The 15859-nt window shown below is 47.1% G+C and overlaps 1 protein-coding gene across 1 annotated transcript in view; it reads right to left on the reverse strand.

Moving 5' to 3' along the window:
* PDE9A (phosphodiesterase 9A) overlaps positions 1-15859 on the reverse strand; it is a 48228-nt gene that overhangs the window by 23360 nt on the left and 9009 nt on the right. The window contains exons 2-6 of the mRNA XM_062515205.1: positions 11353-11423; positions 9002-9079; positions 8097-8140; positions 1428-1482; positions 509-579 (exon numbers count right to left, since the gene is read on the reverse strand). Of these exons, the coding sequence (XP_062371189.1) occupies positions 509-579; positions 1428-1482; positions 8097-8140; positions 9002-9079; positions 11353-11423 (319 nt within the window). The remainder of the gene's footprint in view (positions 1-508; positions 580-1427; positions 1483-8096; positions 8141-9001; positions 9080-11352; positions 11424-15859) is intronic.

Below are 15859 nucleotides of genomic sequence, written 5' to 3' on the forward strand. Positions count from 1 at the left end.
GGTGTTACCCCCTGGAATTGCAGCCCAAATGCCCCAGTGAGGGTGGGATCAGCTTCCCCAGTGTTAGAGGATCAGGGGGTGCAGAGGGATGGGGGGGTCACTGCTGGGTGCAGGGAGGTGACAGACACCTGGGCCACGGGGCACTTGGGAGGGCTGGCCAGGGGCTGGGAGGAAGAGATGGAGAGGTAGGTGGTGGAGACCCTGTGCCACAGGACCATGGGAACAGCAGGACATGGCCCCAAAGCTCAGTGGAGGGCTCAGCAGCCCCTGAGAGGGAGGACAGGAGGAGCTCTGGATGCTGGCAGCACCAGCCAGCCCCCCCTGATCCCCACACCAGTGCCACCACAGGCTCCCACCATCCCCACGCCCTCACCTGTGGCCTTTGGGGCTCAAAGTCGGCCAAAGTACAAAGGATTAGAGAAATTGGAGGGGCTCTGGGGAGCAGGACAGGTCAGAGGGCACAACAAGGCACCAGTTCCCACTGTGATAGGAATAAAGGGACACTCACATTCAACCTTTTTCTCCAGCATTGCCAAGTGATTAGCTACTTCCGTTTTTAGCTCGTTGATTTTAAAAACCCTGGAAAGAAAACCCTCATGTATTAATGTTATACATTTTATGCTCTACCTACCCTAGGTGCTAAGAACTTGTGCTAGGAATGTCCACATTTGTGTCTCTGTGATTAATCTGCCCAGCCATGTTTGTCATAAGGAAAGGTAAATTTTCCATGGAAATGCTAACACTGGGGAAGAAAACACACCTGGGTTTGATTTTCAGAAAAATTAACAAGTGATATATATATATATTTTTTTTTTTTATGGCCCTGGGAATGTACTTTGGCTCTACAATACTTCATCTCCCCCTCTCTCAGCAGTGACTTGCTACTGTATCCCCCAGGGAAGCAAAGTTAAATTGATAATTGTTAAATTGATAATTCATAATTGTCCAAAAGCAGCGTCTTGGTGTCTGCACACTCTGAAACCTCCTCCCCTCCTGTTGAGTTATGCTAGTGATTTGCTGTGGTGGGACTGATCTGTCTTATTGAAACCAGCTGGGATTAAATAAGCAGCTACACAGATGTTGAGAAATCCTCTCGAAGGAGAGACATTTCTGGGCGATAAAGGGGAAAATTAAACAAATATGATGATCTGACTGCTCAACAAAGAAGCATTTCTTCTGCTTCCTAAGAGGGAAGGAGCATTTACAACTTGATCTCCTTTTTAGATCAAAGATAATCACCGAAATTTCTTTTGGTTTAAGCTACTGTATTGCTGTCAGCAGGAAATATCGTGTCCCAGACCTAAATTTGGCAGGCAGAGTGGGATTTGAAAGATGTCTTAAATGCCCCTCTGCCTCCTGTGAAAATTTCACTTCAGGCTGATAAAAGAAATCACATTTTAAATTAATAATGATGTTCAGTTTCTTACCTCGAGAACTGCTCAGCAATCTGTCCCAGTAAATTCTGGAACAATTCTTCTTTGTCTGAAAAAAAAAAAAAATTGAAGGGAGACATGATAGAAAAAAATAGAAAGGAAAGAACATACCCTCAACCCTTCTGCAAAGTGGTGTCCCCAGGCTTCCAGTTCTGATGGTGAAACCAAAAAATTGTTTTGGTCCTCTGAAGAGTGACAGGGTTTGGGAATGACTCCTTGTCTCACCTGCCTTCCTCTTCCTGCAAATTGCAATCAGGGTTTCTCAGAAGTTTAATTTTTGGGAGGCTGGGTCTCTCAGAGGTGGCTTGTTTTAAGGCAGCACTTTCTGGAGAGGAGATCCCTTTCACAGATCTTGGGTGGGACACCCAGAATCCCAACTGGCTTTTGAAAACTCCTGCTCACCGTGACAGAGCGCCCACGAACAGCACCACAGGCTCATGAGCACAAAATAAAACCCAGCTTGCCTTTCAGTTTTATCCTGGAGACCAATTTTTCTGGTGCAAATGCCAAGGGATTGTGCTGCCTTGCACAAACTCCAGGCAAACATGAGATGATGAAGTGCTGTCCCTGCAGGACGAGGTCTGCCCTTCCTGGTTTGTGGGATGGACACAGCAGGGCACAAGTTTCCCAGCCCCTTTTCCCTTGAGAACTCAGCTTGGACGGAGCTGCCACAGGGGTCCTGTCAAGATCCCATTGTTCCCCGAGTTCCTGCAGCACTGGCCACACTGGGAGCTCTCGTGGCAGCAGCTCCCCAGCTCAGGATCTGGGTTCAGGAAAGTCAGCCTGATGAAGCCCCAGCCTCTTCTCAGGATTTCAGTTTCACCAACACAGGGAAAGGCAAACAATCCCTCAAAACAGAACCCTGGATTTCAAGGGACAGCACACTTTAGGAAGGAAAAGTACGATGGCAATGTTTTCCCATCTTTTAGTGCGTCCACACAGAAAGGGCAAGTGCAAACCGCCTTTGCTGAGCCCTGAGATGCTGGTTTGGGATTGTTCCCTCTTTCCCCCACCAGCTAATGCAAACTGTCCCAAAGTGCTGCAGTGATTCCTGCACTGGGGATCTGCTCAAGGAAAGGAAACACTGAGTGCACCCATAAACACACTGCAGATTACAGAACACCTATTTATACCCCACACAGAAACACCCTGATGGCATTTCTGCAGATACTTCTGTCCCTCCCCCAGGGAACGCAACATCTCACAAGTGTTATCACCCAGGCAAAACACATCAGATAGAAATACAGCCCAGCATTTACCATTTATTTCTAAATAATAGCTCTTGTACCTGTTGAAAGGATTTGCAGTTCCTCGGGTATTAGAGACATCAGCAATACTTGTCAAGAGCATTCACATCGCTGGCCAAAACAATTTTCCTGTTACCCCCTGTGTCTCAAAACTGGAGCTAGCATTCTGTGCTCTGAAAGTCTCAGATCTAATTTAATTTTTTTCTCTTTTTTTTTCCTTTCCCCCCTCCCCAGCTCCCAGCAGAGCAGCTAGCAGAGAAAACAGAGAGATTGGTTCTTCTCACAGAGACCCATTTTCCAGTTCTCTCACAAAACCCAAACGCTGAAACAAAGCAAACGCTGCGTCCTATTTAAGAAAGGAGGAAAACTTACCAGGGGCAGCACCTGGGATGGCACCAAATCCGACAGAGAAAATAAGCAGAGAAAGCAGAGAAACCCGTGTCCTCTCCCTTCAGTGCTGCTCAGCCCTCTGACAGTGGCTGGAGCATGCCAGAGCCTGACAAGTTCCTATAAACACTGTTCCAGTAAAAAAAAAAAAAAAAACCAAACCCAACAATCTTACTTTCACTCCCTCCCCCTGTCAAAACTCACTTGGAGTACTTGGAAATTCTCATCCAGGGAACAGTCAGCTGCAATCTGATGTTTATGGATGTAATAAAAGACTTTCAAAATGAAGATGTATGTTTTTATAACCCTAGGGTGCAGTAAAGATATATGACTAAGAGTGGCAGTTCGCCTCATCTTAAAGAGACAAAGATCCATTTCTCTGTCCTCTTCCTTTCCGAGGAGAAGACCTCTGGTAACCCCTGTTTCTGAAGAAAATGAGACATTGCTCTGACGTTATTTTAGTCTTGCTTGTCCCCTCCTTTGCAGAACAGGAGGGTTAAGTGTGCTTCTGCTCCCTTCATTACCCTCTGCCTTTTTTTTTTTTTTTTTTTTTTTTTTTTTAATACCTCTGGGCAGGGCTGAAGCCCCAGGTGCACACAGACACCTTTTACCTCAGATTGCTGCATTTGTTTTGCTGTGATTCCCTCTCCGAAAAGGAAATCCTACTGCAAGCAGCCCTGGCAGCAGCTCTGGGCACTTTGCTGAGGGTCCTGTAGCAGCATCCCAAAAAATCCCCTTTCTTCTCCCCTCTCCTCCCACCAGCACTGTGAATATGCAGTGTTCACAAATGCAGGTGTTCAGCAAGTCAGGATTTTGCAGAACACTCTGGGTATTTTACAGCTGTCAAATGACAATTAGAACCACCCCCCCCCCACCCCCCAAGAAGATGCTGCAATGGTTAATGGTGGGCAGGGGACAGGCCAGCCCAGGCTTCCCCAGGCTGGCCATGGCTCATTGCCCAGCTCACAGCAGGCACAGGGACTCCTGCTCTTTGCCCTGTGGCCTCTGCCAAGCTCAGCAGGGAGCTTGGCCAGCACACCGTGGAGAAAGGAGCCATTCTGCCTTGTCTCCAGCAGGTTCTGGGAAGAAAGCAGGTGCTGGGGAATATGGCAGCAGCAATTTTTCCTGTGACCCTCGCTGTGGCCAGGTTGGAGGCTGGCAGGGAGAGCACACCTTCCCTGCCAGACTGGCACCAGGTGCAGGCTGAGCAGCTCAGGTGACCCTGCACTGGCACAGGTGGTTTATTACCCACGGGCAGGCACCCTCTGCCTCGCAATGCCCAGCTCAGCAGTGCCTCTCCCTCCCCCCTCTCACCCTCTGGGATCATGGCCAGGGAGCCACTTCCATCCTCCCACTGTCCTTGGCTCCCTTTGCCACCCTGCCAGCCTCAACAGGCTGTGGGCAGGCAGTCCGTGGGGTTGGGGGGGTGGCTTGGCTTCCCCCTGTCCCTCCTGCTGTGGCCAAGCAAGGCTGGGAGGGCATGGGCATCTCCCTTTCCTTGCCAGCATCAGGCTGGTGAATTCCTGCCCTGTTTCTCACAAATCCTTCTGCCTCTGGCTCGGGTTTCTGTCTGCATTTCACTTTCTGCGGTTTGCTTGGATCAGGGCAGTCAGAGTAATTTAAAGAAATCACCACAAGCAGCCAGGTGGACAAAAGTCTTGGGAAGGGGTGATTTTCAAGCCCACATCCATGAATCTGTCATATTGAGCCCTAGATTCATGTAATTCACAGCTCAGGTTAATTTGGGCTGTCGCATGCAAATTCCCCATCAGGTGAGCAATCCCAGTGCATGCATCCATGTGGGATGCACTAAGGAACAGCACGTGGGAGGAGGATTTTTTTTCTCCCAGCCTCTGCCTCCTCAGTCTTGCCTGAGCTGCGAGCATGAACAAGACTCCAAAAGGAGAAGAGAGAGATGCCAGAATAAGAAGATTTAGACACAGTGAGAAGCTTCTGTCTCATTAGCAATACCAAACTGCACAAGATCTCAGCTATTGAATCACCCAAGGGGAAAAAGCATCCCTGCAGATCTCTAGTGCTGGGCTTTTCTACCCTACCTTTGGAGCAGCAGGAAAGTCCCTGTGAATGTTTTCCTGTCCTTTCAGGATCACAGTGGGTCAGGCTCGCTTGACTTCCACAACAGCTCCTTTCTCTGCACTATCAGAACTGCAAGAGGCTTCAATGCTATCCCTCAAGAGGGTGCTGCTAACAGGGTTTGTTCAATTAATTGTCACCTCCATCAAATCTGTAAGTACCTGATGCCTACTAATTAGAGCAACAACAAAGCCACCAATTTGTGAGTTTTGAGCCAGTTTCACCAGGAGGACACAGCCCAGAGCCCTTCTGCTCTTGGGAGGGAGAGGATGCCCACTCAATGGGCTTGGAAATTTAAGTACCAAGAGAAAAGGTTTTGCCACAGGGTTTTGATGCTCTGCTTGGATAGCCATATGTCATGTGGTCCAGGGCCATAGGAGGAGGGACAGGGTGTGATCCAGCAACTTCACAGGCTCAGAGCCAGCCAGCTCAGGGCTCCCCAACCCTCACCTTGACCCTAACCCTAACTCTCACCTTCACCCTCACCCTAACACTTGCAGACAGCTGACCCTGACACATCAATTGCTGCTGCACCCGACAATCTCTGGAATAATATTTGTTTTTTTATTCCCAACCCTCTCCCATGACTATGGACAGGAAATGAAGAAGTGTTTCTTAGCAGGATACTGGTGGATATCTCCTCTGCTGGATAGAAGCCACTGCTCATACTTTTCCTCCTGATGGATTATATTTTCAGTCTCACCTTTTACAGCCTCTGTTCCCTATGTCATTCTTCTGCAGCTGCCTGGGAGACTGCTGAAAAGAGGTGCATTACCTCCCACCACTGTGAAAATTGGGGTGACCCCCTTTTTGGCACGTAATTGGATGAGTTGCTTTGGGAAGCAGGATCATGCAGGCAGAGTTGTCTGACAAGTGAAGAATAGAACAGAGATTTTATTTCATTTAATGAAGAAGAACAATTTCCCACTCTGTTTATTCTTCCTACTGTCAGCAAAATGTCAGGAATGCTTAAGATTAATGACAAGCCACGTGAAAGAGAAAAAGATACCAAGGAACATTAGTTCCATCACACTCAGCTCAACTTTCTTCCTCTTTCCATAGCAGATTCTGTCTTATGTTTTGATGATCTATGGCCAGAATTTTTCTTGTCCTTCAGCTCAGATCTTTGGAAATCCTTGTTTTATGAAATGCAGGGAGCGAAAAGAGATCTTGCTGACACAGTGAGCTGTGCTCTGCACAAAGCAGAGCCATGTGCTGTCAGCTGGGGCTGAAAAATGAGGGCCTTGGGAGAGTGTGAAAAGTCATCCACGGTCCTATAAAAATATACTGTTAGTTTCATGGTAGGGGAACAAAAAGCTACATTCAAAAAGGAGTGTATTTTCTAGAAAGCCCCTCAGTCAACTTCCCAGCCGGTATAAGTCAGTGGCATTCCCTGGTGGAGCCACGCTGACCTCATTTCTCTGTCATGGGGCAGTTGGAGACTTGTTACTCACACCAGCTGGGACACAGAACCACATGCTCCACCCCACCTTTTCTCAGGTGGTAATGCAAACAGTGTACTCCCAGACCAGGAGAGTGATGCTGCTGCTGCAGGGTATGTCACAATAAGGAAATAGTTTGGCAGACAGCTTCTTCCCCTTTGCAGTCTCATGTCCCTTGGTTGTGACTACCTCCTTCTGGCAATCACTGACATGGAACCTGTTTATGGCTTGTTACAAATCTTACTGTGGGTAGGCTCTTCCCCGCTCCCTACCCTCCGTGTTCACTTTGCTCTCTTTTCACCTTTGCTCCCTGCATGCACAATCTCCCTGCTGTTGCCTCTCTGTCTTCTCCACATCCTCCTTTCCAGATGTTTCTGCCAATGCAGATGCCTCAGAGAACAGCCTCCGTTCCCTGTGCCCCCTTCTAGAAGAAGCAGTGCTGACAGACACTCTGTTTTCATCCATAATTCAGTACCCTAAGCCAGAAGATGAGGCAGGACCACCAAGACATCATCTCTCCCCTCCCAACAAACTCAGCACTCCTGCACACTCCTTTGTCCAGCCCCACTGGAGTTCTGTCTCACTCCTGTTCTGCCTGTGCACTCTGTGTTTCCAGGACAATGCCCTTTATCTCTCCTATCTTCCCATTTGACTGCTCCAAGGAGCGTCCCCAGCTGATCTCCTCTCCTGCTGCAGCCCCTTCCAGCCTCTCCCCGTGGCTCCAGAGTGTTCAGGCTGCCCTGGTGTGAGTGGCAGAAGAAGCTGCAGCTGCACAGATGGGAGAAACCATGAGCCAGATGCTCACAGGAATTGCCCCAAGCCAGTGTTCTGCTCCAGTGTGAGAGCTGCTGGCCTGAGGGTGATCCTGGCAGGGAAGGAGAAGTGGGAGGAGAGGCACTTCAGCCCTGCCTGTGGCTGGGGAATGTGCTCCAGATGTGTTCTTTCACCCAGGCCCTCTTTAATCTTGTCAGGTGAATTTAAATATTTATCACACTTAGAGCTACCATGCCCACAACAGAAATTATGTTCTCTCCCCAGCCATTTGGAAAAAACATGAGACAAATGTTGTGCTCAGCTTTCCAGCAGAGCTTTGCTGAGGAATGGACAGGTTTAACAAAACACTGCAGGATAGGTTTTCATTTGTCTTGCCTGAAAAACCCCCACTGGTCCATGCAGGACTTTACCCAGGGCATCAGGAGTGCTGAGCCAGACCAGAGTGAGGCACTGGGAAAGTCTCCTGGACTCAGCCATTCACCTGATCCTCAAATTGAAATTTGGGCACATTTTTTTTAAGCTTTCCTGCAGAACACTGTGATCAAACACTTCTTATTCTGCTGCAGCTACAACCATGACACTGACATCTTTGGGTTTTTGCATCATAACTTCCACATGCAAATGTTTAAAAATTCACATAATTTCCACATGCAAATGTTTGCAAATCCAGCTTTACTTAATTCAGCTTTATTAGACTCAGTTCAAAAGGGTCATTTTACCTGAGAGCTGCTCAGTCACAACTGGTATCACTTTGTATGGAGACCTGGAAGAGTCACAGAGGGTTGATGTAAGCAACACTCAAAATGCAGTTTGTAGTTCCCATCCATACTCCCTGAGAAATAGGAAGAAATATCTGAATATATTCTAAGCTCTCTTAAAACCTGTGAGTTTGAATAAGCAATAAGCACTTTTTCTGAACGTACAACCCTGTGATTTACTAGAAACAGAATCCTAGAACCATAGGATGGTTTGGCTTGGAAAGGACTTTAAAAATCATTCTGTTCCAACCCCCTGCCATGGGCAGGGACACCTTCCACCATCCCAGGTTGCTCAGAGCCCTGTCCAGCTTGGCCTTGGACACTTCTAGGGATGGAATAGCCCCAACCTCATTCTGCTCTCTGTTTGTGCACTGTCCTGTGCAGGAGCTCCCTCCCAGCTGCTGGAGCTCCACACACGGTATCAAAAAGAGCAATGGCAGTGATAAATCATAATGAAATATGGGCCAAAGCCAGCAATGAAGAGACCTAAACTCATCTCAGGCTTTGTGTTTGCTTTTCAAGTAATCTGCTGCTTGTGACCTAGCAGAGCAATCAGGAGTGGGGGAACAACAAAGCTCAGACAGAAAACAGGGAGGGATAGGAACAGATGTTCTACATTAAACACCTAAAAGCAGCATGTTATTTCCCTCAGACAATTACTCCTGCTTTAACAAGTAAAAATCTTCCAAACCAGCACTGGTGTTACAGGCCAGCATTTCTTAATGCCATCCCCCTCCCTCTGGGGAGCTGCTCACCTCCCACTGCACACAAAAGGCTTCTGCAGGCACACTGTGAACAAGTTCAACCACCTCCCTTGCCCTTGGGCCTGAGCCAGCTTTGGAGGAGCAGGTGGCAGCAGGGCTTACCTCTCTGTGTTTGCAGGCATGGTGGGGTCAATGGACACCATGCAGTTGTCTGCTGTCAAAAGGGAGATGGTCGTGTTCCTGAAAAGCAAGTTCCAAAGAGGATTATTTGACCTAGAAATGCTGGCTGGAATTCTGTGCTCCTGCATGTGATGCACAGCCACCTTCTCTCCTGCAGATGCATCTTTTCTCCTCACTCCTGGCCTGGCACCTCTGTTACCTCAGAGCAGAAAGAGTCAAAGCAGAAAGAGCAGGGTAGGCTTGATGCTTCACCCATGTAAAATGTGAAGTGTGATAATTTTTGATCTCAGAGCAGACCTTGCTCCCTGCTAATTCATTTGTTCTCTTGAGTCACTGAATAATAATTTCTGTTAAAAAGCTGTATTTTGTGATACATTGACTCAGCAGGTACATATTGACTCATACCATACAAATGACTTTTGGTGCTATGAATGTATTGAAATTATTTAGTTACTCATTTACCAAAACAAACAAAACAAATATATTGCTGAATATTGGGTCTTTTTAAAATGCTATGCTAAAGGTGATCTCATAGGCTCAGATGTAAACCTTGGAGGTTTACTTTGGCTCAAGGATCCTGGTTGAAATGCAATTTTCCTTTGAAAATCTTCTGATGAAAATAAAATGCCAAATATGCAGTGAACACCCTGATTGTGAATGATTAAAGCTGCTGAACAAAGTTTCCTGGGTGATGGAGTGGAAGTATTTGACATCATAGGAAAATGAGTTATTAACCTCTCTAAGGTCAAATTGGAGGAAATAGGACAAACAGCAAAGGGCATTAATTCTGTCAAGCAACTTATGCAAATTCAATTTTATCTTTCAGTCCCCAGAGCTGGAGTCATGCAATAAAACCATGATTAAAAGATTGGCTTATTTTTCTCCTGCACTTTTCCTGTATTGTAAAGCTATGTGTCCTGAGATAAAGACATTGCCTTGTTGCATCCAGGCTGTGCTGCTCAAGGTCCTTATGAAGACAGCAGATTCCCCTTCTAGAGGTGATTAAGGGCTCTAGAAATGGTTTCGGGGTTTCCCCCGCTGCACTGCTTGGAGGTGCTGCAGAGGTGGAGATGGATGGATGGATGGATGATGGATGGATGGATGGATGGATGGATGATGGATGGATGGATGGATGGATGGATGGATGGATGGAGGGATGGATGGATGGATGGATGGATGGATGGATGGATGGATGGATGGATGATGGATGGATGGATGGATGATGGATGGATGATGGATGGATGGATGGATGGATGGATGGATGATGGATGGATGGATGGATGATGGATGGATGATGGATGATGGATGGATGGATGGATGATGGATGGATGATGGATGGATGGATGATGGATGGAGGATGGATGGATGGATGGATGGATGGATGGATGGATGATGGATGGATGGATGGATGGATGGATGGATGGATGATGGATGGATGGATGATGGATGGATGGATGGATGGATGGATGGATGATGGATGGATGATGGATGGATGGATGGATGGATGGATGGATGGATGATGGATGGATGGATGGATGGATGATGGATGGATGATGGATGGATGGATGGATGGATGGATGGATGGATGGATGATGGATGGATGTTACACTGTGCTACCCTCCATAACATCCTGGTCTCTCCCACACACCCACCCGTGACCCTGGACCATTCTCAACACTGAGGTTTCAGCTGGATCCTGCTCTTGAGATTGAAGGGAACAAATCCTATTTGGGATTTCTCCAAATGGAAAATTACAGCAGAAAGGACACAGAAATTTTGCCGGACAACATAAATTAGGAAATATGTGGCCTGGGCAATGGATTTGGAGATATTTATACTCTATAAAAGTGTTCAGCTGGGGTACTTTGTGCTTGATTATCCTGTACCTGGGATTAGATTTTAAAACACCTAAAAATAAAGCTTATTACCTAGTGACAATACTTCTTGTTGGCCCCATTTTTCCCCCCTTAAAAAAAAGGTTCTAAACGTGACTGCATTTCACTAAAAAAATGTGGTGCTGAGATATAAGTGGTAGGTGTGCCCAACCTGTGTATACTCAGGGCTGGGCTTCTTCACTTGCTTTTATTTTAGATTATTTCTCCTCTGTTCTACTCTGTTCCACTCTGTTCCTCATGTGCAGCCAACAGTGAAGTGGTTCAATTCCCTGCCTCCACACTTTTCCAGCTCTTGATTGCCCCAGTTTCTTTTTCCAGCAGGCTGGAACAAGAGACAAGCCTGAATAGCAGCTAAATAAATCATTTGGGGCCTGTCTTTAAATTATTCCCAAAAGAAAGAAACAAAAGTGAAATGAATGTCACAAATGACAGACCTACCTCGGTAAGCCTGTTGCAATGCAGAAAAGGTCCATAATATCTTTGGAATTGCAGTATTTACTGAAGATCACCTTCCAAAGGAAACAGCAGCAGAGGGGGAAAATGAAGAAAAAGAGAAAGAAAGGATGGTTAGTTCCCTGTGAGATATGAATACTGTTCAGGCATGAACTGGGCTAATTTTAAGGCACAGTCTGTGATTTCAATTATCTGATTTGATTTGTGAGCTGAAATTTTTCTCTACTCCTGTGTAATACCTGTGTGTTTGTTGATAAAGAAAGCAAGCTCAGGAGACCTAAGCACTGTTCAGAAGTGGAGAAATAACTTGTGTGAGCTGAGAGTATGGGGATTCTCAAAATTCTGTGTTGCTGCAGGATGATAACAACTGTAAATTTAAGAGTGTAAGAGCCTGGATTTAGGCAGAAAACTGCCCTGATTTGGGCAGGCCCTGGGGTGGTATAAATGGGAACTGCTTTCTGTACTATACCACCTTATACTAGGTTTAAAGTGAGCAGAGCTTGTGCCAAAATTCCTACTGATTGTCAGATGTTCCTGTTGTTAGGTCAGAAGCCAGATCTGGAATTACAAAAAGTGCCACTGTTACCTTCCCATCTCCCCAAACACCTCTTCATCCCCCTACCCTCCCACACATACCAGGCAGCCCCAATGCAGAGAAGACTGAGCAGCACATTCCCTGATCCCATATTTCTATTCCTGCTCTTCCTGTGCCTTCCGTGACACAATCCCATGCCACAATTTTCCCCAAGACTACTGTGTCCACCAGGACTTGCAGGTCATGGTCCTCCCAGCTTCTTCTGCAGTTAGAAAATACTTTAATAATACCATTATAGTACTTCCCATCAGTCTCGCTATGCCCCTGCGCAATATTTAAACTCTGTAATTTGAAGCTTTTTTATGTTAAATTTCTTGCCCTGTGTCTTATCATGGGTGAGTGGCAGGCCAGAAATGGAACCCAGGAGTCCTAATTTAATGTCTTGTTGGATTCAGAGGCAGTGTGCTGGAAGAAAAATACTCAAGAATTCAACAGCAGCACTCTACATGAGGAGTGTCCCATTTCAATAAATGTGCATTTATAGGATGTCTGTCCTTGTCCCTGAGGTTGTTTCCAATCCAAACCCACATCTCCTCTGTTGGAGATGTTTGGTGCATGTTGTACTATCAAATCTTCCAGTGCTCTAAATCAAAATCTTGTTCCTAGTGGACTTACTGGGGAAAACATAGCCATTGAAAAGTATCTCTGCTGCCAGTGAATAAAGCAAGTGTGGGTGGAATAAAAAGGAAGTGTAGACATGAGAATAAAGGATTGGGTTTGAATGCTTCTGCCAGCGCCATGCCCCTTTTCTCAGAGCAGCTCTGAGCTCTTTTGAGTGACTGTGGTGGGGGCTTTGAACCTGACACAGAAATGAAGTGCCTCGGTGCAGGCAGACTCTCCTTCCTAAATCCAGAACAGCAACGAGCAGTGGGGATGGTTTGTCCAGGGGCTGCTGGTGTTGATGGGGTGGCTGCAGGCTGCAGGGGCTGGGGGAGCAGTGGTGTGGAGAGGGGCAGCTTCCCTGCCCAGCACTGAAGCCCTCTCCTCTCTCACATCCCACAGGAAAGAGCCACAGAGCCTCTGGGCTCAGGATGCAGCAGCTCAAAGGCACTGGTGGAGATTGACCTAATGGCAAAATTCAGGAGGAACAAGTAGCTTGCATTTTGCAGATGAACAGGGACATCAAGGTCAAAAATTCCCCTCTCCCTGAGTGTCAGAAATGCAATTTTCCACTCCCCACAACCATTCCATTTTCTCAGGCACAGTTTCTGTTGCTACCCATCACAGGCATGTCCAGGGGTGTGCATGTCCACAGATCAGCCTGGAGGCTGGTGACCCAGGAAATAAGGAATGTGTCACCTGGGATAACAGCTGGGAGGAGGCAGGGGGGCTGCAGCCACCCTCCCCAGACTGAGCAGGCCCTGTGTGTTCAGTGAGGTGAGGACCACGCTGGAAAAACAAGAAGTCATCATCTAATTAATGACTCCTCTGAAAGGTGTAGGTGCCAGGAGGTAATTAAGCCTGCAACCTCACTTTGTCAGCCTTGGTTTTCAAGTGCTTGAATTCCTAAATTGTCACAGCACTGGTGTGACAGGGTTCCTCTGTGCCTCCTCCAAGGTGCTTTTCAGGCTGCAGGGGAACCCCTCACCTGGAGGTGTCACAGTGCCAGCCACACCTCTGCCACTGGAAATGGGGGAGTTGTGGGAGACCCCAGGCTGCTCAAGACTGTAATGCCTGCTCAGAGGTCAGGACATGCCAGCCTGAAGTACCAGGACAGGCTGGACAGCACAGCAAGGTCTGGCCAGGCTGGCTTGCCCTGGTGCTGCACGGACACTGCAAAGCTCCAGCCTCCAGCTTTCACTGGGGGTGAGGAGCCTTGTTACTCCTGAGCAAAGCATCAGGGGTTTTGTGGCAGAGAAGATGATGGTGGTCACTTCAAGAGGTGGGGGTGACCCACACCTACACTCACACCCACCTTCCCTGTGTTCTGCCCCAGATTAAATTATTCCAGGCAATATCTTCACAAAACCTGCAGGCACTTGATTGTTGAGGCAGGTAGTAAGTGCTTCTGGGGAAATGGGTGTGTTTTGAAAGTCTCTGTTGCCCAGTGATTGACCCTTGGTTATTAATGCAATCAAAGCAATAAAACACAGCCAATGGAGTTCAGATAGGGCTGAAATCTTGCTCCTAGTAGAACCCAGCCTCCTGACAGACTGACAGCTGCTAAAATTGGCTGGCAGAATATTGGACAGTACAACTGGTACATGCAGTAACTGGGCAGATGATGTTAATTGTGGCTGAACAGAGGCCAAAAACTTGTGATGTGCCAGGAGTGCTATTTCAGGTATTGAGGTTTCTTATTCTGGAAATCAATTATTATTGACCAGCACAGACAAGACAGTAAAAGATTAAAAAAATTATTAGTGAACATTAAAGGTAAGAAATTTGGCCTGACTCATAGAAAGCAGTAGGAACTTTCAATGCACTGAGGATGAATTTTAATGTTTCCTTTTACTCCATGCAGTAGTGAAAGAGTGGGAAGCAAAACAAAGGCTGTGATACTAGATCATGAGCTATCTCCACACATGCTTTTCAGTTTTCCATACTTGGCATTTTTACTTAGGTTTGCTAAAACTGGATTTGTGAATCACCCACTGCAGATTCATACTCGTGTCAGGATGCTTGTCCTCAGCTGGTTGGGATTTTTTTAATCAAAAAGCACATGCTATTAAAGTTTCCTTCTTTTGCAGCCTGCTGAGCTTTTCTGAGCATCTCCCTTCTGCTCTAAAACACAGCAGCCATCCTCAGATGTTCTGTACCAATGTGCAATTGTTCCTGTTATTGTCCACAGGTTTGTGTTCCTAGCAAAGTCGATGCCAGTTGTGCTGATGGAATACAATTGGAATGTGTTTCAGAGGATGGGAGGACAGCACTGAGTACTATTGATGCCTCCAGCCCAGTATAGGAATCCTATTTGCCTGGAGTCCATTATCATTGGGGGGACATCAGCAGCAGGAAGGCAACGTGGGGACACTTGGCTGGTGGCCACACTTTGGCTGCGTGGGCACGTGGGCTCTCCCGTGACCTGCAGAGGTTGATCTGCAGCTTTGAGGACAGGCAGCCCTCACCCAGCCCTGTGGAGATGTCCCTGCTTGGGCAGGTGTCCCAAAACCTCTGCTGCTCAGCCTGAGTCTCCATGATCATACATTTCTCACACTGTCTGGGGGTCTGATCCACAAATTTCCTCTCTCTTCAGAGCTGTCTCAGCTGTCTCTGACCCACAGTCATCTTGCTTAGGTCCCCCTGGGTGACAAGCCAGTGCTGAGATGTGTCTCACAGAACCTCATTCCCTGCATTAAGAGCCGGTGCTGCAAGATATCCTTGCTTAGGAGAAGATTGAGATCTTGCATAACAGAGGCTAAAGTCAGAGACCACAGCAGTTCCTCCAGCTCTGGTAGTGGGCTAAGATTGTGCAGGTATAGGCTTTCCTGTAATGAAATTCCAGGTTTCCTCATAATACACATTTTAAACACGCATAGTCATTCAAGTCAGCCCAAAAATCCTGGGATGAAGAAGACAGAGGAACTCTAATGTTGCTTGGTGGCACAAAAGTCTCCTGCAAGACCAGTCAGCACAAGACACTCAATTTCTGAAAGCAAAGGCAGAACCCAAATCATGTCTGAGCAGAGTCACAGCAGTGACAAACCACATGGGAAAGGGAAACAAGAGGCCTCTGCTTCAGCTTGCAGATTGATGATTAATTGCCAAGAACAGAATCAGCCACATGTAAACCCTGTTAGCTGCATTTCCCTTGGATTTGTGCCAGGAGGAAAAGGCTGTATTCCCGAAAAGTCATGCAGCATCTGCAAACAGGTTTTATTTTCCCCAAGAGTTAACATGATTTCATATTTCTGTCCTTGCTGCTGTTACCAAAACCTCTGAGATGGTGGATGGCCC

This window comes from Cinclus cinclus, chromosome 2 (genome assembly GCF_963662255.1).
Source record: "Cinclus cinclus chromosome 2, bCinCin1.1, whole genome shotgun sequence".
NCBI classification, from domain to species: Eukaryota; Metazoa; Chordata; class Aves; order Passeriformes; family Cinclidae; genus Cinclus; species Cinclus cinclus.